Genomic DNA, 27,370 nt, shown 5'->3' on the forward strand with positions numbered 1-27,370 from the left:
TTGATTGTGTATAGAAATGTAACTGATTTTTGTGTGTTGACTTTGTATCCAGCTACTTTGCTGAATTCATTAGTTCTGACAGCTTCTTGCTGAGTCTTTAAGGTTTTCTACATACAATATTATATCATCTATAAACAGAAATCATTTTACTCCTTCCTTTCCAATCTGAATGTTTTTCATTTCTTTTTCTTGCCTAATTGCTCTAGGTGCAACTTCCAGTACTGTGATGAATACAAGTGGTGAAGCTGACCTAAATTAATCACAGTTTACCATCCCAGTTAACCCCCTGGAAAATTGCAAGCCTTCAACAGACTCCAGAGTTCCAGAATAGTTACATCAGACAGATCATTCCTGTGTAATTGTCTTAAGTGGAAAGACAAATTTTTTGTGCTTCCCACTCAACCATCTTCCCATAATCTGAAATAGTTTTTTTTTTTTTTTTAAGATTTTTTATTTATTTATTTGACAGAGATCACAGGTAGGCAGAGAGGCAGGCAAGTGGAGGGAAGCAGACTCCCTGCTGAGCAGAGAGCCCGACACGGGACTCAATCCCAGAACCCTGGGATCACGACCTGAGCCAAAGGCAGAGGCTTTAACTGACTGAGCCACCCAGGCGCCCCTGAAATATTTTTAATAATCAGATATTTTATTAAAAACTGGTATGATTAAAATGGAGGCCTATTTTTCTCAGACTTTATGCATTAAACTATACAATACGCTTTCCAGATAGTTCAGTATTATTGATTATTTGGCTAGTTATGAAACCATGATTTGAATTGAACTCACTTTGCTTTTTAGGACTTTTTCATATATTTGAATTTTCTTTACAGAAATACCGGTATCAGGATGAAGACACACCTCCTCAAGAGCACATTTCCCCACAAATCACTAATGAGGTGATAGGTCCGGAACTAGTTCATGTCTCAGAGAAGAACCTGTCAGAAATTGAGAATGTCCATGGATTTGTTTCCCATTCTCACATTTCACCAATAAAGGTAGGATGAAAACTTTACTTTGTTGCTATGAATTATATATTACTTTTGTTACTCATATAGCTCATGCTCAGAGAACTTTTCGTTCATGTAGAATTTTCATCCCTTGTTTATGGTTTCTTAGTTATAGGGAATTGCATAATATTTATTAGCATTCTAAACACATTTTTAAGGATATATTTTATAAATGAATTTTATTCAGTGATACTATCATTAAGCCTAAAAATTCCCACAAAGGAAATAACTATTATATTTCAATACTACACATTGAAGTGTTTAAAATGTGTTTTAAATATTAGTAGGTACAGAAAAAGAGCATTAATACTAACATTAACTCCCTTCAGAAATAACCACAGTCCTAGTTTCTTCTAAAGCTCTAGCACACATTTAGATCTCCAATCAGTGTGTTGTTTATTTTGCTGATTTTACATTTTATATAAATGAATTATAGTGCATATAATGTCAGCTTGACTTTTTTGCTCAACATTATGTTCTTGAGATTGTTTTCACTGCTCTGGAGTTTTTTCTTTCATTAATACACTATAATTTATCTTACTTTTGATGGATATTGAGTTATTTTCAGAATATTACAAATATAAAAAGTGCTATTTAAAACATAGGTTATGTATACATATCTTTGTGGGTAACACTAGATTATTTTCCAAGTAGTTAAATAATTTACATTTTCAGCAGCAATAAAAAGAGTTTTAACTGATCTGTATTTTTATCAGTACCTGGTATTCTTATTTCTGCCATTGTTTGGGACTTGAAATAGTATCTCATTGTGATTTTAATGTGCATTTCCCTGTTTGATAATGTGGTTGAATATATTTATTACTTATCCAGGTTTTCTATTCTATAATAAACCTCTCAAGATTTTTGTTCCTTTTTGTCTTTGGTGTCCTTTTTACTGATCTTAAACATTTATATATTTAGAGTAAGCAAGCGAGTAGAGGGAGGGGCAGAGGGAAAGGGAAGAGAATCCTCAAGCAAACTCTGCTCTAAGTATGGAGCCCGAGGTGGGGATTGATCCCAGGGCTCTGAGATCATGACCTGAGCTGAAATGAAGAGTTGGCCGCTTAACCAACTGAACCCTCAAGTGTCCCTACAAGTTCTTTATATATTCTGGATACTAATCTTTTGTTGGTTGTATGCATTGTGAATAAGGATTATTTTTTCCTAGTAAACTGTAACCTGTGTTTTATAATTCTCTTTGAAGGATGATTTAGTATTTCTAGTTAAGATTTTTAATGGTTATACCATTTAGATTTTTCTATTAATAGTTTTGGTAGGTTATTTTTTCTAGGAATTTGTCCATTTTATATTTATTTCAAAATACTGTTATTAATATGTTGGGGGTTTTGTCTATAGCATATTTAGGTATGGCCCCCTTTTCATTCCTCATAATGTTTATTTGTGCTTTGTTTTGTTTTCTTCCCCTTGACCATTCTTGCCAGAAGATGGTCTTTTCAGAGATTCATCTCATCTCTTGTCCCCCCCCCCCATGTGCTGTCATCCTCACCCTCCCTGTTTTCACACACACATTTACCCACATAATATATGTGTTCCATATAAATCTATAAATATAATGTGTGGATAACCTACATATTAACTAAGGTTGTGTTTGGTAGAAGCAAGCTGACCTTCCCTGGAAGGCTAAATGAGAGATACAGAGAGGAAGAAATTGGTGGCTATTAGTGACAGAGACCGTTCTTTTATCTTATCCCCCTTCTCCTCTTAACAGTGTTTTTTCTCTTCTGCTTTCTTTGAGTTTATTCTACTTGGGTTTGGTGGTTTTACTTTCTTTTTTTTCTTGTTTCTTTAGTTATATATTATAACAGTTTCTGCCTTTTCTAGTAGTAGTGGAGTTTGTAAACTTTCCTTTAAATATCACTTGTATCAGCAAGTTTTAAAATGTAATTTTTTTAAATCATTTTAACATTTTCTTTTATTTCCCTTGTGATTTTATTTGCCCCGTGAGTATGTTTCTTAATTTTTAAACATAGTGATACAGGCAGTTTTGGTCTGAGAACCCAGAAGTGGGGGTCCTTCAGGACCAGCCAAGAGAGTGCTTGGCTTCATGCAGGGTAGAAATCAAACACGAGCTGGAGAAAGTGAAGGCAGAGTTGGATGAATAGCCCAAGTGACAGGTAGAGGATAGCATCTGGAGTATCTGGAAGACTCAGGAAGGAAAGGAGAATGAGTCTCTGCACTTGGGGCTCAGCCTTTGTATTTGAAAGGGGTCCAGGATAAGTGGTCCTTCAGGAATCCAGGGTAGCGGCTCATCAGAGGCGAATAACAGGTGAATAATGGATGTTATTTTAGAAATCATTGAAAGTAGAAGGTATTGATGCCAGAGTCAGCTGCAGTTTTTCAAAGCTAACCTCCTGGAACGTATTTAGGATGACTCTTCTTAGATGTTATCAGATATTTGGGGGCCTGCGACAAACCTCAGAGAATAATTAAAACTTTCTTGCTTCTTCCTTGGAGTGGGAACATAGCTTCTTTGATTTTTACTCAGATACAAAATAGAAGAAGAGTAAATGGGCCATAGCAGAAAAACAGCAGAAATAGAGCCTTTCTAAAATGTAGTTCCTTCAGCTCCTCTAGCTCAACAGGAGACATTTATTCCTTTCATATCTTAATTTAGATTATATTTTCTCATGTCTTATCTCCCATCTTATTTGCTTGGAAGTTATGTGTTTCTCTTCCTTTAATGGTTATCCTAGAAATTTTAATATGCCTTTTTAACTTACAAAACTAAAGTCAGTAAATCTTTTGTCTTCATTCTGAATAACATAGAACTTTAGAACACTTGAATTCTAAGCACTCTGTCCTGCTGGATATGCTATTCTTGTTTATGCCTGTTTTCTCTTGACTGAATTAATATAAACTAATACTTGAGTCATGAAATTCTCCCAGGTAAGCATAATTCTTTGTTTCTGATGTTTTGAATTTCTGGTCATAATGATGGTTACAAACTATGCAAAGTCAATTTGCACACTCTCAGCTCCTCACTCTTGGTAGGTTGTTTTGGTAGTTACTTCCATGTGTATGCAGATTCTGACAGGGGTATGGGCAGTGAGGGTCCCACCCCCTTTTCAAAAATTGAATATAAATAAACTGATAAATATTTTAGCAAATTGACAACTTAAAATAAAAATGAGAGTCTTAACTAATTTCATTTCATGAGAAGGTTGATAGTTGCTGGCCCTTGGATTCAGTGCTCAAGGTCAAACTAGATTATAGGTTCACTTATTTGTGTACTTATTGTCTGTTTTTCTGCTAGAAAGTAAGCTTTAGAAAGAACAAGCATATTTGTGAAATCACAATGAGGAAGGTTGTGGTGAAGATTATAGTACACGTAAAGCCCTTATGGTTGACCATGGGCATTGCTTAACTCAGTATAAGATTGAATGCACCTATAACCAATATGAGTATCTGGCAGATGTGAACTTTTTTTTTTTTTTTAAGATTTTATTTATTTATTTGACAGGCAGAGATCACAAGTAGGCAGAGAGGCAGGCAGAGAGAGAGGAGGAAGTAGGCCCGCTGCTGAGCAGAGAGCCCGATGTGGGGCTCGATCCCAGGACCCAGGGATCATGACCCGAGCCAAAGGCAGAGGCTTTAAACCCACTGAGCCACCCAGGCACCCCGGCAGATGTGAACTTTTGCAGTGACTATTGTCAGGTTTAAATTTTTGAAAACTTTTGAATAAAGTTGATTATAAGATTTCAGGGAAAAAAAATCACCTGCCAGAATATTAGTTTTGTTTATCAAATAATACATACCTTTAACATTTATTAAACCTCTATGCTAGTAACTTTGTTAGATTTCAGTGATTAATATTTTTATGGAGAGATATAACATAGTATGTAACATGCAAAAATAAAGAGAAAAATTAAATTTTTGGACTATTCCAAAAAAAGAAAATGAACATTAGGACAAGGTGTTGAAGGTGTGGACAAGATGCAGGTTCAGAGGAAAGGCAGTTACTGGGGAAAATAAGTAAAGTAGCAGGGTGATAATCAGAGGAAACTATAAAAATTCAGGAAAGTTCATTATACTGTAGCTTTGGGAACTTGTAAGCAAATGGGGGCCTCAATCCTGAGCTGATGAGTGGCCCGATGAAGGGTTTGCCACCATGAAATGGGCTATGAAATAATCTTAACAGGTTCTTGCGGTACTGGTGCTGATTCTCATTACTGAAAAAAATGAATGAAATAAGATAGTGATTGAAAGTTACTTTACTCAGCCTTACTTTAGCCTAAATATAATTATCATTTAAGACTCTGAAAAGGAAACTTTTTTGCCAGTGCTGGGCAGTTTCAGGGAGGAAATTGGCAATATAATGGTGAAGAATTCTGTGGAAGAAAAGGACACAGTGGGTAAATTTTCGTGGTATATAAGAAATCTTCAAAGAAAGTTTAGCTTTTAAACAGTTATGAATATAATAGTGTATCATAAGAACAGTGTCAAGATTCCTAAAACTGAAAATGAGCTGGGAATTAGGAAAAATGGTCAGAACAGTAAATTGAACAAATAAAACTCCAGCCTGTTTCAAAATAGATTAAATCAGGATGAATTGATAAGAAGGACAGTAGGTGCACTGCTTAGTATGGGACGTTGTGTTGATGATTGAAGAAATTAAAGAACTCATATTTGGCTTTTGTTTTCAGTGGCAAGGAAAATTATGTTCAAACCAAATTGTGCAAAGTAAATATAGTTAAGCAGGACTTGAAATCGAAGATAGAACAGAGTATGTGAGCAGATAATTATTTTAAATATGTATATCACCTAGCCTGGGTACATTTCATCCAGTAGTATTAAGAATACTAGCAGATCACTGCTAATGAGATCACTAGCAGTAGTTGGTAGTTTTTCAAATATTGTGAGAAATGAGGGTAGCAGAAAAATAGACATAAGCAAATATATATCTATTGAATAGAGTCTTACCTATTTTAAGTGGGTACTTTTGAAATCAATTTTGTTTTCACATCTCTGGAATATATTAAAATGTTGAATTTTATCTTTTTTTGGATGGCCCTGGTGTATTAAGGTAATCTTATAGTCTGCATACAATTTGACCACAAGATGGTGCTCTTACAGAAAGGATTTGTGTGTATAAATGAGCAGAGTTTTTCTAAGCAAATAACCAATCTGTGTCATCAGTCTTCTCAGCTTTGTCATAGGAGAAAACTCCTAGAAGAAAACATAGGTAGTAATCGCCTTGACACAGGTCTTGCTGATGATTTTTGGAATCTGACACCAAAAGCAAAAGTAGCAAAAGCAAAAACAAACTAATGGGACTACATCAAACTAAAAAGCTTCTGCACAGCAGAGGAAGCTATGCCAACAAGATGAAAAAGCATACTACCGAATGGGAGAAAATAATGATGAATCACAAATCTGATAAGGGGCTAATATCCAAAATACATAAAGAACTGATTCAACTCAATAACAAAAAAACCAAACAACTGATTTAAAAATGTCTAAAGATCTGAGGAGACATTTTTCCAAAGACAACATACAAGTGGCTGACAGGTACATGAAAACATAGATGCTCAGCATCATCAGTCATCGGGGAAATGCAAATCAAAACCACAAGACACTACCCCACACCTGTTAGAATGACTCTTAACAAAAAGATAAGAAATAATAAGTGTGGCAAGTAGGTGCAGTAAAGGAAACCCTCATGCATTGTCGGTGGGAATGTATAAATTGTTGAAACTATTGTGGAAAACAGTATGGGTGGTTCCTCAGAAAATTAAAAATAAAGCTACCATATGACCAGAAGATCTACTTCTGTGTGTATTAATTTGAAGAAAATGAAAACACTAATTCAAAAAGATATATATGCACCCTCTTATTCATTATAATATTATTTATAGTAGGCAAGATGTGGAAATAATCTAAGAAGCCATCAAGGAAAGAAGAAAATATGATATATGTGGTAAAAGAGAATGAAATTTTGCCATTTGGAACAACATGGATGGACCTTGAGGACATTATGCTAAGTGAAATAAGTCAGAGAAAGATAAATAACCAATGATCTCTTTTATAACGTGGACAAAAATACTGGTGGTTATAAGAGGCAGGGTAGTGAGAAAAGTGAACTGTGTGTTTTTTGTTTTGTTTAAATAAATTGAGGAGAAAAATAATTTTTTAAGTCTTATCTTAGTAGAGTTTCACGTTTTGAAATTTAATAAGCCACATCATAAAGATAAAAGTAGAAGGAAAATGCCTATTACATTGCATTTACAGTATAGTAGCTTTGTAGTTAGTGATTTTTTTTTAGTATTTTAGAATTTTAATATTGTTTTTCTTCTCAACCTTTTAAGTTTTTCACTGAGATTATTTAATCCTTGCTTTTGTTACTATACCTGAAGACTTAAATAGGTTTTTTTGTGAGTTTGATTGGTAAACAAATAATTGGGGGCCTACCTATTCTCTATATATTTTTGAATGGTCCTTTCATTTAATTTCTCACAGTTACAAATTGGTAAACTGCACAGAAAAAATATTTAAATCATTAAAATGTTAATAGTTATTCAGTAATTTCGACATTGTGTATTTTTTTAATTCATTACTTTAAATAGACTTTCCAGGTTCCATAATTAGCTTAAATTTTGTTTTAATGGAATAGAGTTTATTTTTTTTTGGCTCCACTATATGAGTAGGGCTGTTCTAAAGCAGGTATCGGTGAGGAATTGGTCACCTTTGATCTCCCAGTCAAATCCTATGAAACCATTTATGGTTTAGTACACATATGGTTTTGTATGCATCCATTGACTACTGGGCAATGGATGAGATGATCCTAGATTTTTGTAGTACAGGTAATGGGTTATTTTCATAAAGAAGCCTTTCTCAAAACTCAGAGCTGCTTTTTAATGTCATTGGATTTGATTACAAAATCTGTGCCTCAAAAAGTACTTTTGCCAGTACTTAGGGGGTACACAGGATATCAGTGTTAGATTGTTTTTGAGCTCTTTGGCTCCCTGGGATAAGAAATTTGTGTACACAAATGGCTTAGTATTCATGGTCTGTGTTCTTATTGTTTGCAGTGTGAGTAGGAAATTTGCATTCAGCATTTGTGTACAATATCCTCATCCATACCAATCCAGAATAACAGAACCTCTATCAGTTCTAGGGTTCCCCCATCTTGGATTTTCATCAGACATGGATCATCAAGGCACATCTTTTGGGGCCAAACCAATTATATAAACCACACTAGCCAGTTTATTAAATATGTGGTCCATATTACTGTGTGTGTGTTTTGTTTTTTTTTTACAGAGGTTTAATTTTTTTTTCCTTCAGAGGATTCTTAGTTCTCTGTGTACCCTTAGTGTTTTCCTCTATTGCTTTACCCCCAAATGGACAGGGCGGTCTGTCTAGGGTCACAAAATTGCCAACTACTATCTGCAGAGTCCTTGGGAAGAAGCACCAAACTGTGTTATAATCTCTGTCACAAAGCATCTTAGCTTTCGAGAGTCCCACATGATTCACCTCTTTTGGGCATGTGTCTGTATCTTAGGGATGGAATCAGAGAGAGAGTATTAGCATCTTTGCTTGCTGAATCAGGATTTTCAATGAATCTGGAGGTCACAGTTTCTACTTTTCAAGAGATTGCATTTAGTTGGTGCAGTAAGCACATAGTAAGCAAGATTTTTTGTCAGTCCACATCTGAAAAAGTATATGGCTGAGGTTGGGATTTATGATGTGCTTGTATCAACTTAAAAACTAAATTACTCAACCATTAGTAAATTATCAAATGGCATTTTTATTCATATATTGTTTTAAAATGACCATATATTATATAATAATGTAGCAATATTAGCAGAGCAGAGTTACGAATCTATGGTTCTTAAACTTGAGGTTGCTCGAGTCACTTAAGGGTCTTTTTTAAAAATGAAAATTTCAAGATCCTTCTTACTCTAAAAAATTCTGGTGAGGAGAGGGGATACCAGTCTGCATTTTTTTTTTTTAAAGATTTTATTTATTTATTTGAAAGAGAGGCAGTGAGAGAGAGCATGAGCGAGGAGAAGGTCAGAGGGAGAAGCAGACTCCCCGTGGAGCTGGGAGCCTGATGCGGGACTCGATCCCGGGACTCCGGGATCATGACCTGCGCCGAAAGCAGTCCAACCAACTGAGCCACCCAGGCGTCCCCCAGTCTGCATTTTTAACCAACATCCTAGGTGATTCTGAGGTAGACTACTGTGTTGAAAAACCCAGACCTAGATATTAAATGTTAGAAAATGTCTGTCTAGCAATCAAACAATATTATTTAGTTGAACCCCAGAGTATTATTTATGTAGTGTTGGATAAAACATGCTTTGTTGGTTTTAAAACAAAAAATTTAATTCTTTGGCATTTTTAAAAATTTATAACTTATTAATCTAAGTGTTTATAATATATGAGAGAGATGATGGTAATTAAGTTTTTTTTAATCACAAAAGTTCAGAAGTCAAATACTTATTTCACTGATTAATCTGTTTTTGGCTCCAGACTCAATTATCAAAGCATTAAGAACCAATATATTACATAAAATGATCATGCCATATTACAAGTGGATTTTCCTCTAGCATTAGATCCTCAGAGTTGATTGTAAATAGTACCCTTAAAAAACTTAGAGCCTAATTAATGTGAGCTCCTTCCTGATGTGGAAATTTGTATGTGAATGACAAAGGCTCCTTCAGTAAAATTAAACAATCAGAACTATTGGCAAGAAAATCCTCTTGTATATTTGAATTCAGTTCATATTTATAATTATTTAAGCAGTGAAGATGACACTGGATTTTACTACAGACTGAGATTGAAACTTCGTAATCCAGGGTTTCTCCACCCTGTGCATTAAATCAGGCATCCCCAAAGGGTCTTGGTAGTCCAGTGTTTATAACATCCTTCTTTACCTGCTAATCGACCTCACTTCCTGGATTTCATTCGTCTAGTTATCAGCTAACAAAAGAACAGCTTTTGGTTCCTGCAGACGCTGGTGAAAAAATAATCATGAGAAAGCCATCAACCTTATGCTGTCTTTTTTGTCTGCAAATATAAACTCAGCCATCCTACAACTAACAGGTACAGAGGGAAGATACAAGCTCTTTCATGGGAAGAAATTACAGAGAAAATGAGCATCATTTCTCAAGATTTTTATTTTCCCTGATCTACAAGTGATGCTGCTGTAATTCTAGCTGCAGTTTTTACCGATCATTCACCACTCAGCAGCTGGTAGAGAAGTAAGACTGCTTGGCAACCACCTGCAGGGCTGCAGAGATGAATTACATTTTCGGGAACAACACACTTCTATACTCTCGCGCCAGTCGAGGAGGCAATACTAGCTCTAGTCATGGCTCAGTAGGCCCAAAGCAGAAACATTGGGCAAAAAAGGGTTCATCAGATGAACTGCAGGCTGAGCCAGAACCTTCACGCTGGCAGCAGATAGTTGCATTTTTCACTCGAAGACACAGCTTTATTGACTGCATCTCGGTAGCCACCAGCTCCACCCAGGTAACATACCACTTGTTGAAATTATTTTCAATATATTCTTGCTTTATGTTTGCTTTGAAGTTGTATTAATATAGATTTCTTATTATTTAAAATATAGTCTTATGTACTGAAACCTTGAATGTGCAGAAATACATGTTTTCAGTCCATCTGTGTAGGTCTTTAGCATGGAAGGGGAAACAAAAAATATTTTCTCTTTTGCTCTTATGTAATACCAAACAATACAGGGTCTGATTCTGTTGAGGGACTTCTATAAAAATACAAATCATTGATACATAAATTACAGTGTAAATTAATAATGCTTGTCTCCTTATTTTTAGGCTGTTAAATGCTATAAAGTACAATGTCTAACAAAAAAAAAAAAAAAAAGAAAACCACTTGAGCTTCTGTATGTCATTAGATAACCTTAGGAAGATTGTTATGGTAAAGAAACAGAAGATACAGAAAGATTTTTATTTTCTAGTGTTTTGAGAATAAATTGAATACAGTTTACTGTTGCTATATACTTATATCTTAGGAAGTTATAATTATGGTTTATTCAAGGAATTTAGTTAATCTTTCCATTTCTATAAATATATATTATCTAGGGTTAATTTAAAAGCATTAAGCTTGTGTAACTACACAATTATAGGAATATTTTTTTCAGATAGTCCGTTGACAGTTTAAAGAGATGAGCAACACTAAAAATCTCTCAAATTAAAAAAAAAGAAGATCACATAAAACCAAATCTTTTTGATTTAAAAATAACGGGGAAATAGAAATTAATAGTAACTTAAGTGAAATATTTATTTGTCATTAAAGGAGGTTGGGGGACTATATTTTAAAATATTTTCTGTAGATATTAAACTTCAGTAAAAATGAAGGGATAAGAAATAGTCTGATTTAAAAACAAGGGGAGATTGCTTTTGTCCTTTCACATCAATAATACTTAATAAAATTTATACACATATTCTAGTGCTTTTTAAAATAAATTTCTTTAAAACCATCTTTTTTTAATAATCAGAAGCAGCACAATAAACTGTCAACAGCTTCTTTCTTGCTTTGGGTTACCAGAATTAATCGTTCAATAGTTTTGATTTTAAAATATTGTCAAATTTCTTAAGTAAGAAATTGTATTTATTTTTCTAACATGTGTGAGGGAAATGGAATTACTGGGCTAGGAGGGATCATTAATTGTTCTTATATAGGCACTAATGTTAGTTTCAATCAAAACTTCAGAAGCAGTGATATGATTTAACTCTTAGATTGAACACTGCCTGAAGAATTTAACTAACTTGATTTGACTGCAATTATACATACCAAAAAGGGATGCAGAAACTAAGACTTGGTGTTAATTCATAATAGATTAATATTAAATGATACTTTCTTTTGTTAATAGAAAAAGATGTGCTAAAAACTTTTAAAAACTTACATGACGTTTATATAAGTACACAGTACTGTATGTGTATACATACACACTACCACTGATACATAATCTTATTAGGGCATGCAAATGAAAAGGCAAGCAAAATAGTTTACATATAAAACTACTGAAACTACAGAATTACATTATAATTACTTAGGAATTGGAGAAAAAGCTGCTTATTATATTGTACTAAAATAGAGTCATAATTTCAGTAAAAGCTATTCACAATTAATCCTACAAAGCCATTTAAAATTTTATTTTCCTTTCCTCCCATTTGGTTCAAATCATTTGTTATGCTGATAAATGACTTAGTTTTTATTTCTTTCATACTTCTTTTTTACTTGTCTTTCATTACCTTTGTATTTCATTTTTAGAAGTATAAACATTAGGTCAAAGATTTTAGCTTTTATTTCTCCTGCTCTAAAGTACCATTATACCATTTTCCATTCTGTATATTTTTCTAACTGATGATTGGGATATTTTATATATCCAGGTCTTTTGTTGTAACTCACTGGAATTTATTTTACCAGATAAATATGACAGGACTGAGATAGAACATTAGACAGATTTGGATCTTGACTGATGCTAGACCACATTTTTCTGTTTCATCTACTGACCCATGGCAGACAATTTTTAATTTGTAGCACCAGAAGGATTTGCATATTGTTAAAAATAAGTAGATTAATGAAATTTTGTAATTTATTGAAGATATACTATGTTTCTGTGAAGATAGTACTATGATAGTGTTTTGTTCTGTAATTGATAAATAGCAGCAATGATAACCAGATTTTCTATTTCATTATTGTTAGAAATATTTTTTCTAAGATTTGATAGCAAGATTTAAGTTTGGGGGCGCCTGGGTGGCTCAGTGGGTTAAAGCCTCTGCCTTCAGCTCGGGTCGTGATCCCAGGGTCCTGGGATCAAGTCCCACATCGGGCTCTCTGCTCAGCAGGGAGCCTGCCTCCCCCTCTCTCTGTGTCTGCCTCTCTACCTACTTGTGATCTCTGGCTGTCAAATAAATAAATAAAATCTTAAAAAAAAAAAAAAAGATTTAAGTTTGAATGTAATTCCTTGTAACTATGCAGCATGATACTTTCAGCAGTGTGGAGAATTGCTATTAAATCCAGTTTTATTAATTTGAAAGTCATTACCCTGATTTAATAACCTCCAAATACCTTCTGTAAATAAAAAGAAAATTTATTTAGGGATTCATTTAAGTTACTTGTGTGTTAGAAATAATCACATTCATAACTCAGATTATTGCCAATTTCTACTATAATATCTGGAATTTAGTGTGAAGTCATTAATTTTTTTTTAATGTTAAGGAAGCTAAGTAGTTATAAACTTCTGTAAGGACCCCCCCCCACTTCTAGGATAGGGCTTGGCATATAGTTGGTGCTCAGTAAATGTTTATGGAATTGATTATTTTCCATTCCAGTCACCAAAACCTTGTTAGTTTATGGCCTGCCAAAAATAATACCTAATCCTAAACCTCCTGGGTACCTGTTTTTCTTGGATCTATTTTCCTTCCCTCACCAGTGCTTCTCCTCCTCTTCTCCTCCCCTCCATTCTTCATGTTTACTTCAGGCCACACAAATTCCCCATGTACCTGATTTCCTCACCCCTCTGGATCCCCACACAATGATGTTACCTGTACAGTTTACAAACTATTTCTAGTTTTTGTCATTTGGTTATATCCCAGAAATTCACATGAATTGCTTTTTTTTTTTTTTTTATTTATTTGACAAATAACAAGCAGAGGGAGCAGTAGAGGGAGGGAGAGAGAGAGAAGCAGACTCTTCACTGAGCAGGAAGCCCTATGTGGGGCTTGATCCCAGGACTCTGGGATCCTGACCAGAGTTGAATGCAGACACTTAACCAATTTGAGGCAGCCAGGTGCCCTTGGGTTATTCTTGTTTGTTTGTTTGTTTGTTTTTTAATGTTAAATTAAGAGGAGTTTCTAATTTTTTTTACTTTGTTGTAAGTTTTTCTATTTTGTGCTTCATACTACTTATGTTCTTAATTTTGAATAATTATTACAGAAAAAAAGGGCCTACATGTTGTCAAACTTTCCTCATGGGGGCGCCTGGGTGGCTCAGTGGGTTAAGCCGCTGCCTTTGGCTCAGGTCATGATCTCAGAGTCCTGGGATCGAGCCCCTCGTCGGGCTCTCTGCTCAGCGGGGAGCCTGCTTCCTCCTCTCTCTCTGCCTGCCTCTCTGCCTGCTTGTGGTCTCTCTGTCAAATAAATAAAAAATAAAATCTTTTAAAAAAAAAAAAACCTTCCTCATGTCTTTACCTCAGAATTTCCCCTGTTCTTGCATTTAGGATCACTTAATGCCGATCTGCCCTGTCCTATTTAGCATACTCACCTCTATTCCAGACTAGGACCAATTTTTAAATTCATGAGGGTTTTAAAGAACTCCAGTATTTCTAGTCTTTGCTACTTGATTAGCCTTCTTGGTGATATCAGTGTTTATTAATGAGTATAGTAGTCATATAAAATTAGAACAGCTGTGAAGTGGTAGGTTACTTTGAATGTGTGTTTAGCAGCTGTGCCTATGTTTTGGAACACCTAAAAATCCCTAGCATGGATCGTTATAAATAGCCATTATAAATTCCGCCCTTCCCCCCAAAACTGACATGCCAGGTTGAGCTGAAAACAATAAAGTTCTTTTCTAGGAGTGAATGGAACAGACATGATGACTTATCATCATTGAAGTAGAACAATAAAATTTTAAGAATTGAAGAGTTTTCTTTTTAGAAGAAAAACCTGTCCTGCATTAAAATGCAGGAAAACGCTTTTCAGATACCCATGTGTGGAAAAATATATAGGCTAATTTGTATAAAAAGAATACTGTTTGTCCCAAACAGATACAGTCTAGATTATCAAGGATTTAATTCTGTAGAGCTGTGCATTGGATATATTGTCCAAAAATGTATATAATACTCTCAACCTCATGAGTTAATTCTATTAAATTATTTAATATATGTATCATACTTCGAACAGTGCCTGGCAGCTATTACTAATATTATTATTTTCTTTTTAGATTACTTAACTTTTGATAGCCCATGAACAAATTCAAATATAGATAATTAGGAATTAGACCACCCAGGATAGTGCAGTCTATTCAGACATTCAGTAAATTGTGTTGACTGAATAAGTTAACTGTAAGTACAGCCATGTACTTTTTTAAGAATTCCAAACCTCAGCACCTTTAATTGTAGAATTTAAGGGGAGGTGGGCCTAAAGAGCACCTCACTTCTCAGTGAGACCTCCAATTCCCTGACTTTTCCTCTCCTCCCAACATTCCCTTTTGCAAATTGTTAAACAAGTCACAAGTAGACAACTAAGTTAACTGATTGTTCATCTTTTACCAGGCTTTCCTAGGTGTATCATCAGGACTAATTTTATACTCTATATCCTTTTGCCCTTAATCACCCCAAAAAGTCCAAACCTTCCAGATCACTCTCATTCATTTCCTTATCCTCAAACTCTTTGTGATGGATCACCCTTTTTTTCTCTCAGACACCTGGCATTTCCCTGAGGATACTGTTTTGTACTATACCCTCACAAAAAGTGTAACTTTTGTCTTTCTTGCTTATCAGTGATATTTATGGATGACTGTATTTCCTCTCTCTTTTAAAAAAATGTAGATGGCATCAGATAATATTTTCCACTTCCCCTCCTTTTCTAGTCATCTGCATCTCTCTCAGTCACTCCTGCTCACTGATGATTTGAACACCTGGTTTACAGTCTTTTTTCTGCCCACTATTCCTGTAATTATTCTTAAGGTGATTTTCAGTATCCTTGTGTGATCTATCCAAAATCTTGACTTTCTCAATTCTTTGATATCCTTAGCTCTAGGAACCTTGTCTTTTCTTTCACTTGGGTGACCTGCTTAAATAGTTACATTTAAAACCTTATTACCATTGACTGTACACTTAGAAAATCTTAGTTGTAAGCATTTCAAACTGTCTGACTAGCACTTACTTTCTTTTTAGCTCACTTCCCCTATTACAGTGATTTTTAAAAAAAATTGTCTTCTGAAGACCTTCAGCATAATTTTCTATTTATCACTCCTTTCATGCTTTCACTTCCCTCCTTGCCTCACTCAGATTCCTTGGTCCATGACTAAGAGTGCTGCCTTTCATTAACTGTTGCCCCTTCGTTGGTACTTCATTGGTAAGATTCAACCTTGGTTAATTGCAACTCTGCCTCCTACACACTGGCTCCAAAGCTGCACATTAAATTTCCAGTAGTCACTGCCTGGCCCTCATTCTCAGTTGATGATCTTACTCTTTATTCTACCTTGTTAAAATGAATGATCCACCTGTATTCCTACAGCTCACCCTTCACTTCTTTGTCCCTTCGACTATTCAAGAACTTCTGAAATTCTCTCTTCAATGCATTACCTGTTTTTCTCCTTCTACTGAATCATTCTCATCAGCATATATACCTCTCCTAATACCTCTCATTAAAACAACCAACCAGAAAATCCTCTTTTGGAGTGGATTGTCAAATCCAATGATTGGTTCAAAGTTTTTGTTTTACTTGACCCCATAACAGCTTTTTTTTTTTTTAAAGATTTTATTTATTTATTTGACAGATAGAGATCACAAGTAGGCAGAGAGGCAGGCAGAGAGAGAGGAGGAAGCAGGCTCCCTGCTGAGCAGAGAGCCCGATGTGGCGCTCGATCCCAGGACCCTGAGACCATGACCTGAGCCGAAGGCAGAGGCTTTAACCCGCTGAGCCACCCAGGTGCCCCCCCATAACAGCTTTTACACAATTGACTGTTCCCTCCTTTAAATTCCTTTCGCCTTTGACTCTTGAACACTACCTTTCCAGTATTCTCCCAAACTCCGTTTCCTTTGCAGTATTCTCCTCCTCTGTCTTCCACTAAATGTTAGAGTGCCTCAGGTCTCAGTCCTTGAGCTTCTGTCTTTTTATACTCACATTTCAGGTGATCTCATCCAGTCCTGTGCCTTTAAATAACATCAGTATTTGTATCTTTAGCCCAGAGCTAATCCTCATTCACTAGACTTGTATATTTAACTTCCTGTTCAGTATCTCCACTTGGATTAAATATCTGAAAGTTAACATGTCAAAAACAAGTATCTAATTTTATTGTTCTCCCCATCATCTTCTTTCACCATCGCTCACTGAGATGCTGAAGATAGAAACTCTTGAAATCATTTTCTGTTATTTTTTCCTTTGGTCCACATTCAGTCTAACAGCAGATCCTATTGGCTCTATGTCCAGGATATTTTTATGATGTGGCCACTTTTTAGAATTTCCAGAACTACTAGTTTTAAATTATTTAATTTGTTGCCTGAACTACAGCAGTAGACCTCTTACTGGTCTCTCTGTCTCTATTCTTTCAACAGTCTGTTCACCCATTAGCCAGTGTCATCCTTTGAGAATGTCAGTACTTTATTTTTAACCCTTCTGTGGCTTCTGATCCAATATATAGTAAAATTCAAAATCCTTCTTAACTACAGACCAAAATGCCTATATGATCTCACCCCAGAAGTACATCCAGTCATGTTTGCTATTGCTCCCTCACTTACTCTACTCTGATTATCCTGGCCTTGTTCCTATTCCTCAAATATATCAGATGTGACCATCTAAGAGCCTTTATCTTGATGTTCCCTTCTTTCTGGTAGATATTCTCATGGTTCATTCCCTCACTGCCTTCAGATATCCCCTTATCTGTGCCTTTTCACAGGGCCTTCCAAGATACTTATCTTAGGTTGCAGGTTCTCTTTTACTCCAAACATTACTGTCTTCTTACCTTTACAAAATTGTTTCCTTATAGTATTCAATATTGTCTGATTCTTTACTATTATAAATTTTTCTGTCCATCGGAATTTCTCCCTTAGACCTTCTGTGAACCATATATCACCCTTTATCTAGTGTTATTCTGATCCTCTAGCTGATGATTCTCTTCCTCTTTACCCCTCTGGGAAGAGATACTCATGAGGAGGTGAGACAGAGAGAAAAGAGAGAAACCATTCAATTTCATTATAATTAGGATGACTGTGTAACTCATCAACCAAACTGGAGTACTTTTAATGGAAAGAGAAAGCTATTAATAAGTAAAGTGGGACAACAGGCATAAATATAGACTTACCAGGCAAACAGAGGCGTATGGTACATCATTTATAGCCATTTATCTGCTGATTTTTCTCACCAGGCAGCAGGTCTGAATAGTCACACCAAGACATCTCCACCTTGGACCGTTTTGAATTGGCCTAACCTTCCTCAATACATGTTTCATACATTTAGACTCATGCCTAATGACAGTTGTATTTTGAAGTGTTATGTCAAATTTATATATTTTTCTTCACCTCTAAGGAATGAAATTGGTTATATTCAGCAATATATTGCCTTTGTATTAAACTAGAATATATAGAAAGTAGGTAGACAGTCCTCTTAAACTACTTTGGAAATGCTGATCCTGATAGGATAGTTTCTAGGAGAATAGTTAGAAATAGTCTCCTTTGGGTATTGACAGACCAAGAAACCAAGGTTAGGATAAAAACTCTTCTATACTGGTTGTGAGGTGCTGCCTGTTGGCAAAGTTTAATTGCCTACTCAAAAGGCCACTAAAGCTAAGTGGTAAGATTGGTACCATGACTCAGATTTAGAAATTAATTGTTCCCTTTTTCACCTGAAGAATGTTGTGGAATTTCTTACAGGGAGTCTATATGTACCCACTAAAAATTTGTTCAAACAATGTTTAAGACCCAGTCATTTGTACAGTAAGACACTTTAGAAAAGTGTAGAGATGAAGGTTAAACAAAAAAATAATTGTTACAGTGGTTATATAAGCTTTTTAAAAATACCATATTGACCATACAGTCCAGCATTGTACTCCTTGTTATTTACTCAGATGTGTTAAAAACTTGTGTCCACATGAAAACCTGCACACATGTTTATAGCACCTTTATTTATGATTGTCAGAACTTGCAAGCAACCAAAATGTCCTTCAGTGGGTGAATGGATAAATCAACTCTGGTACCTTCAGACAGAGGAATTGATTTATCACTAAAAAGAAATCAAAAGACATGGAGGAACCTTAAATGCGTGTTACCAAGTGAAAGAAGCCAATCTGCAAAGGCTACGTACCCTATCCTTTTAACTATATGACATTCTGGAAAAGAGAAAACTATGGAGACAGTACAAAGATTAGTGGTTACCAAGGGTTAGGGAAGAATGATGATGAATAGGTAGAACACAGAGGACTTTTAGAACAGTAATACTATTCTGTATGATCCTATATTGGTAGGCAAATGACATTATACATTTGTTACAACCTATAGAATGTCCAAGAGTGAACCCTGAACTATGAACTTTGGATAATAGTGGTGTGTCAATGTAGCTTCATCATTTGTACAAATGTATCACTCTGGTGGTAATGTTGATGATGGGAAGACTAGCATGTGTGTGGGCATAGGCTATATGGGAACTCTACTTTATCCTCGAGTTTGCTTTGAACCTAAAAACTGCTTTAAAAAATAAAGCCTATTAAAAAATGAGTATCTTAATGGAGATTCAATTGGCTATAGCTTAAATAACTAAATAAATGAAATTTGTTTATATAAGCTCTTTATAAATAGGAAATGTGTTGTATTCATCTTTGTAACCTCTGTATAGTGCCATGATTGTTAGATGGCCCTTTTGTCAAGGACACATAGGTAAAAAGAAATTTCACAAGCTGCAGCTTATATATTTTTAATATATTCAAACAGGTTTTAAAGTTAACCTTTAAAATAATGTGTTAATAACAGTGCTAAAAAATTATCCACTTCTCATGAGGTCAGGATAAGATATTCAGCCTTTGTAACATTTTTGCCTGTATTTTCAAGCAGTGTTTGTTTTATGAGATTTGTACTTCATACCTCTTATCACAACTATAATCAGTTTATTTCAGGTAATCAATTGGGAATGATTTGTTTAATATTAGCTACTAAACCATAAGCTTCACAAGAGCTGATAGTATAAGATGTGTATTTTCTTATATCCCCAGAAACTAGCATGGTGAATGCGCTTGAAAAATATTTGTTGAACTAACAAACAAATGTTATATACTTGTTTATTTTCATTTAATCTGATGCTGGCTGTGAGGAAGTTTGGAGCTTCTGAATATGGCTTGGCCACTATAAATTTCCCAAGCACTTTATATGTAGAACTATGGCTGAAAATTTTTTTAAAAAAAATTTTAATTAAAAAAAGTCTGCACTACAGGATTTTGCAAAATCATGTATATTTCAAAAGTAATCCAAAGCTCTCTGCGAAAAAATTAGGCATATGTATTCCTGTACATATGAAGAATTTAAATACATATCGTTAAAATTTGACTTAGATTCATTTTCTTTAAAGATTTTTTTCTGTGTTATTCTTTGTACTTCCTGGCACTGTAATTTAGATTACATTTCAGTCCTCCATTTTTAAAATTTAGAATTTTTATAAAGGCAAAAATAGTTGTTCAGACCATGTGGAGAACAGTAGCCTACAATTAACACCTTATTTAACAAACTTTAAATAAACCAACTGATGTAATAATTTTACAGGCATATGCAAATCAATCAAAAAAGACTGGACCTATTTTGTGCAAGTATAAACCAACTGGCAATGACATCTGGAGGTAGTGGAATTTTAGGAAAGCCTAAACACAACTTCTTCTGCCTCTAGATAAATGTGTTTAAAAGACTTTCTCCCTTACCTCTTAAAAGGATTCCTGCCTATTAATTCTTTATCCTTTAGTAAACCCCAATTTAATCCTATATTTCTGAACAATATTTTTTAGTTTTTGTGAAATCTAAATTGTGGCTATTAATTTAGCCAGCTCTGGAGTGTGAAGCAGTTATTGTTATGACAGAATAGGACTAGTTGATTGCCTTACAGATTTTTTGTTGGTCCTGAGAGAAATAACTAGAGATTATAATCTGAGATTTGGATTAAAACAGATTCCAGCTTCATTTTTCTGTATTTAACTCTGACTGATCTTGGTAGAGCTACCTAATGTATCAAAGTATTACAAATTTGAAAAAATCAGTTTGAAGTTACTTTGAAAACTGGAGATAAACAAGATGCATACCCCAATCTTGGGAATTAATTGCTTCATCTATACTAAGTACCATAAGCAGGATTTGGCAGGGGGGTGGGTAGTAATGGGAAGCAGAACAAAAATCATGTCATTTTAATCACTCTTCCCAAACTGAAAGGCTACATACAGTATAGAGCCTATATTCTTTCAGTTATAAGAACACTGCTTTATTATATAAGCCTTTTTTATAAAAATATTTTAAATAACTATAGATGAAATTTGAAATTTCTATATGTATTATTTTTTTATTTTCAATTCCATGATCTTATGGGAGGAGTTGCATATTTTTATTATCATAGATAAATGAAGTTTTATTGGAACACAGCTCTGTTTGTGTATTGGGTATAGCCATTTTCAAGCTACTATAGCACAGAGTTGGGTAGTTGCAACACAGAAACATGGCCCATAAAGTCTAAAATATGTATTATCTGGCCCTTTTTAGAAAATGTTTGCCAATCCTTGAGCTAAGGATTGAACAAGTATTCTGTTTCTTTTTGGGGGTATTATATATTGTCTTTGTGGTAAAACATGATAGTAACAATAAGGACTAAATAAATTCTAAATTTTAAAGGACCAAAATAAAGTATTTTTAAAAGACAGTGTAGCATACTGGTTGAGCAGACTGTTGTTAGAGGATAATGGCCTGAGTTTAAGTTTCTGTTCTGCTATTTACTAGCTGTGGCACTTTAGACAAATTCACATCTAAATTCTTTGAATCTCTTTCCTCCACCTGTAGAAAATAGAGATGAAAAAGTGTTATCCACATCAAGATTTAGTGGAAATTAAATGAGACAGTATAAGCAAAGCCCTAATAATACCTGATAATCATCATCATTACCATCTTCATTACTACCATTATCAGTAGATCCACAAAATATTCTGTTTTTTTTTGTTTGTTTGTTTTGTTTTTTTAAATGAGGAATCTAGAGGTGGGAGAAGCAATCTAATTATAGAATGGTAAAAAATTATGTTTAGCCAGAGGCTTGCTAACCTTGACAGGGTGTCCACTGAGGAAAACAGGAACCACAGCATTTATTTTAACAGAATGTAATATTGGGGGAGGAGGGTGCTTTTAAAAAAAATGAATTGGAGATTTGAAAAGGAAAAGTGAAACACCAAAGTAAAACAGATAGTAACCATAGGAAGCAGCTGCCACATGTGGTAGGGACCTAGAAACAAGTTGAAATTAGTAGAACCTAGAAATTTGGAAGATGAGCACCACAGCTTTTAAATACAAGCCGTCAGTGAAAAATACTTATTAATACAGTTTTTAAAAGAGAAGAGGGGCACCTGGAGCGCTTGGTTGGAAGAGCATGCAACTCTTGATGTTGGGTGGTGAGTCTGAGTCCCACATTGGTTGTAGAGATTATTTAAAAATAAAATCTTTAAAAATAAAAAAAGATGAAAATCTATTGAGCAAATGTACCTAAGCAAGACGTGTTTATTTTCACATAGGACATTATTAGGCAACTAGCTACTGTTGGTAGAGAAAAACATGAAACTGGCAATTTTGGGGCACTTTCATATTTTTGAGACTTCTGTCCTAAGTTCATCATATGATAGAACATCTTGAACACCTGATTGGTAGTGGCTCCCCATGCACACAGAAAAATATTTTTGCAGTATCTCCTACATATATTTGATACTTGAATAAAGTCATGAAAGAAGTAATGGAATTGAGCCATGTGGATATCTGAGGCAAAAGCATTCCTGGCAGAGAAATAGTAAGTAAATAAAAGACTGAGACCAAAACAAGTTCAGGCTATTTGGAGAACAGCAGGGAGGTCAGTATGGCTGAAACAGTAAGTGGTAGGAGAATAGTAGAAAGGCAACAGGGGCTGGAATCATTACGGACTTCTAGAAGAATGAATAGAATAGGGTAAATGTATGATTACTAGAAAGCATTGAGGGCGCATTTTATATTAGTAATCATGAACTCCATGGCTGTGCAGGTTTCTCTATCCATTTTCTCGTTTAAAAATCAGGTTAAAGTATATTGCAGTTTGTAGTTTCATACCTACTTGTTAATTATGTAACCATATCTTTAAATCCAAGTTTAAGGTCTCTTTACTTTAAATTTTTAGTGGTTGTTGATTCATCCTTCTACCAGCACAAAGTGAATGAGCTGAATGCTGATAGAATACCATCTTTTCATAATAAAGGGATGATAAACCTTAATTCATTATCATGAATCTTGCCAGCAGAAATAGATTCACAGACTGGATAATCTGTCTGTGTGAAGTAACAAAACTGTACCCGTGTTTCTATAATAAGATTATTAATCACTGGATCTATTTTCTGATCTCTCCTTTGTTATTTTAAAATCAAAACTTTGTAATTTAACACCTAGTGATTTGTTTTAAAATGTACCTGGTTTATTGATGTTTGCTTCTGAGATAATTATGATGTGGATGTCACATGTAGCTGGTTCAGATAACATTTTCCCTCCTGCACCAGAGGGGAGAGAGTCAGACTTAAATAATGAAAAATATCTTTATTCTAAAGATACTGGACCCCTGTTCAGTACAGTGATTCCCAAGTAGAGTTTTGATAAATCTGCTCTGCTGTATTCTCTATAAACATTGCCGGATTTTTTGTTTTCTGCCCCCTTCTAAACAGCTTCTTTAACATTTGATCAGAGAAGCGTATCTCATTACAGCATAGTAGATCTTTAAACAAAGGAACTTGGATTAAGAATATTAACTTTGCCATACAAAAATGAAATAAGGTACTTATTGACCAACAGTGGCACAAGAGTAATTGCTTTTCCTTATCTAAGGTATTAACAAAAGATTTGCTAATTCATGTATTTCATTTTCCCTAAATGTGGTATAAATTTATTTAGACCTTATTGAATCTTTGTGTGCATTCTAAGCTCAGTTTACCTCATTCATATAACATGTCAATGTAAATTATCCTGTAATATGATCTCAGTTATCTTTCTTCAGATTTTTATCTTCTGCTATGAAAATCATTTTAATAATTTAGCAATAAAAATGTATTCAGATAGCCTTGCAGATCTTTTATGCTTGGGTCTATGATGTAAAAGATCATTTTTAATAGCCAAAGTGTTTCTTTTTTTTTTTTTAGATTTTATTTATTTATTTATTTGACAGAGAGAGATCACAAGTAGGTAGAGAGGCAGGCAGAGAGAGGGGAAAGCAGGCTCCCTGCTGAGCAGAAAGCCCGATGAGCTGGATCCCAGGACCCCAGGATCATGACCTGAGCCGAAGGCAGAGGCTTAACCTACTGAGCCACCCAGGTGCACCATGGGTGTTATTCTTAATAGTCCTTCCTAACTCCCAGTTTCCCATTATTCACTAGATGACACTAGGTGTACATTCAAAATCTATCTTGATTTGACTACTCATGTCCATTTTCACCCAAGTCACTGATGACCTCTCAAGAATCTGGATTATCACAGCAGCCTAATTGTCCTTTCTGTCTCTTCCTGTATCAGTCAGGATTCATATGCACATATAAGAACCACTTGAGCTATTTTAAGCAGAATGCGATTTAATAAATGTGGGCTAACTCAATATGCCTTCCTGATTGTATACTGAATTGGTTACGAGGCTAGATTAGTTATCAGCTGTGGCTAGGAAATAGTGTGTGTTGATATATTATTTGTTTTTGAAGAGTTTTTCAGCAGTATTTGCTTTCTTGAGGAAGACGCCAGGGGCATTTATTATTGCATGAATGGCAGTGAAAGAAGGTGGTGCATAGTCACGAATGTTGATATACAGTACACATTATGCACGTGGCTGTCCCTAATAAGGCTTCAGACCACTTCAGTGAAAATCTGTTACATTTTAAAAGCTGATTTCATAATTTTAAGATCTTACATTGAATTTAAAATGTAAACTATGAAGAAATTTAATAAGAATCTCTAGGGGTGCCTGGGTGGCTCAGTGGGTTAAGCCGCTGCCTTCGGCTCAGGTCATGATCCCAGGTCCTGGGTTCGAGCCCCACATCGGGCTTTCTGCTCAGCAAGAAGCCTGCTTCCCTCTCTCTCTCTCTCTCTCTGCCTGCCTCTCCATCTACTTGTGATCTCTCTCTGTCAAATAAATAAATAAAATCTTTAAAAAAAAAAAAAAGAATCTCTAAAAATGATTGTTTAAACACTTTTCCAGAAGTTGTCAATTTCATACTGTCATAGAAAAAGTACTTTTAAAATATGTACAAGCCAATTATTTTACAGGAATTTACAATTTTCTGCAATGTTCTTTGAGACACTGTTAATATTATAGCCTCTGTTGTCATGGAAACAAGTCTCTGAAGGCAGCCTCAGAGGCTAATGATTCCATGGTGTTGCTATGGATAGAAACAACTGAGACTGTTGTTAATCACATGGTCATGATTAAAAAAAAAAAAAAAACTCTTTGGAGCTGATCTTACTGAGTGATACAAATGGAGCAGGAAAAGGATGATGGTATAACAGTTACCATTGTCTAATGAAATATGTATATAAGATTTTTCAAGTTAAAATGCTTATGCTGAATTTCTCCTTTTCTGTAATAACCCAAATATAATGGTGACTGTATTTTGCTACCTCATTGTTTACATTAGGATCTAAAGCATGACATTTTCCAATTTAGAATCTTCTACAACTCCCCAGAATTTTACCCTGCTCTAAATCCTGTGCTTAAAATATCCTCTTACCTTTTTATTTTACTCTATTATCAGATCTAATATCTGTGCTGTTCCCGCATCACTCAGCCTTCATTTGATTGTCTGTTATTTGTTTGGAGCTGTATTTTTGTTTCAGATGAACTAAATGAATTATTTTGTTGTTCTGTAATTCTTTGTTACCTGAATTCGTTATCAGCTGTGGCTAGGAAATTGTATGTATTGATAACGTTACTTGTTTTTGAAGACTTTTTCAGCAGGATTTGCCTTTCTTAAGAAACAGGCAGAAGCTATGTTCTTTTTCAAACTACTTGTTCATTGCCCTATAGAGAGTGGAGTGAATTAAGATGGCATAAGTTTTAGGATTTCTTAAAAATGGTATTCAGATCCTTATCTAAAGGAGATAGATTTTAGAAGAGACTTAAAGCCAAGGTTGCTGTGAGGTTTAAATGTAATATTAAAGGATTTATAGTTTATCATAAAGGTCTTGGAGAGCAGCTGCCTAGTGGAGAAGATTTTTGTGCTTGATGTTGAAATTTGATATAAGCATTTAGCTCTTATTTTTATGTTAAAGTAGATTATTAATCAGCTAATATCTGACCCTGTTGAAGAGGCATAAGAAAACTTTCGAGGTGATAGATATATCTAGTATCTTAATTGTGATGGTTTCACAGGTACATGCATATGTCTGAACTCATGAAGTTGTTTACATTAAATGGGTGAAGTTTTTTGTATATCAATTTTACCTCAATAAAGCTGTTAAAAAAACCTGATATTACAAAAAATAATTATAAACTTTAGACTTTTTTTTCTTTGATACTGTGGAGGACTGCAGCAGTTATTTTGTAGTGTATCAGTCAGTTTGGTTTGTCTGTTACTCGGTGATTGGATTCAGGTTACACATCTTTGACTGGAGTTTCTGAGAAGTGATAGGTTCTTTATCCTATCAGGTAACATGATTTTGAGTTGTCCCATCCTTGGTACTGGTAACTTTGATTAAGATAGTATCTGCTAGATTTCTTCACTATAATTAATAAATGTTTTTAGGAGAAATACTTGAGTGGATCCATGTGTCCTATTTAAACTTTCATCTACTAGAATGAAAGGGAAGGTTCATTCAGCAGCATTGGAATTTTTATATCTATTGATTTTTTTTGAATGTATTATTTCTGTGGTGGTTGCCGAATTATGATTTTAAAATTCCAGAATTCCTTCTACATCTTTTAGTTGGCATCCTATTATAAGGAAATGCTTTCTCATCTTTTCATTTATTTTTATAATTATTAAATCAATATGGACTCTCAGAATCCTGTTTTTATTCTGTGTATGCCATTGTTATCTTTATTTCGAGTCTCGAATTGTTCCCAGTCTGACTGATCAAAACTCTTCAAGCTAACTCGTGTGTCTTTTGTCCTGCCCTCATTATTCCTTAAGCACTTCTGTATTTTCTGGCACAGCAAGTTGTTCTAGGATCTTATTGTACTTGCTAAGCTCTACCCCTGGAATTAGCCATTTTGAAATCCAAAGACTCCTAGTTGTTTGTTTGTTTGTTTTTTAATTTGAGAATTGGTATTTAGAAACCATGATCTGAATGCTAGGTGTGTTCATGCCGTTGGTGTGTTACTGCCCCCAGATCTTCTTTGTGGGCAGAGTTAGGGAATATATGTATATACACACACACACACACCCGTATGTCTGTGTTTCCAAGTCTATATATTGAAAGCCGTGCA

General features: G+C 34.7%; 1 protein-coding gene across 11 annotated transcripts in view; it reads left to right on the forward strand.

Annotated features, from left to right (window-relative positions):
• DLG1 (discs large MAGUK scaffold protein 1) overlaps nt 1-27,370 on the forward strand; it is a 259,278-nt gene that overhangs the window by 103,903 nt on the left and 128,005 nt on the right. For 9 of the 11 annotated variants that reach the window (XR_007128143.1, XM_047733750.1, XM_047733758.1 and 6 more), the window contains exon 5: nt 831-995. Coding sequence is in view for 10 of the 11 variants with exons in the window: in XM_047733750.1 (XP_047589706.1) it covers nt 831-995 (165 nt within the window). In the remaining variant the exon portion in view is untranslated. Of the gene's footprint in view, nt 1-830; nt 996-10,096; nt 10,500-27,370 lie in introns of those variants that run through there. The other 2 variants (XM_047733806.1, XM_047733814.1) reach the window with 1 other exon arrangement.

The sequence above is a fragment of the Lutra lutra genome, chromosome 1 (assembly GCF_902655055.1).
Source record: "Lutra lutra chromosome 1, mLutLut1.2, whole genome shotgun sequence".
Classification (NCBI taxonomy): domain Eukaryota; kingdom Metazoa; phylum Chordata; class Mammalia; order Carnivora; family Mustelidae; genus Lutra; species Lutra lutra.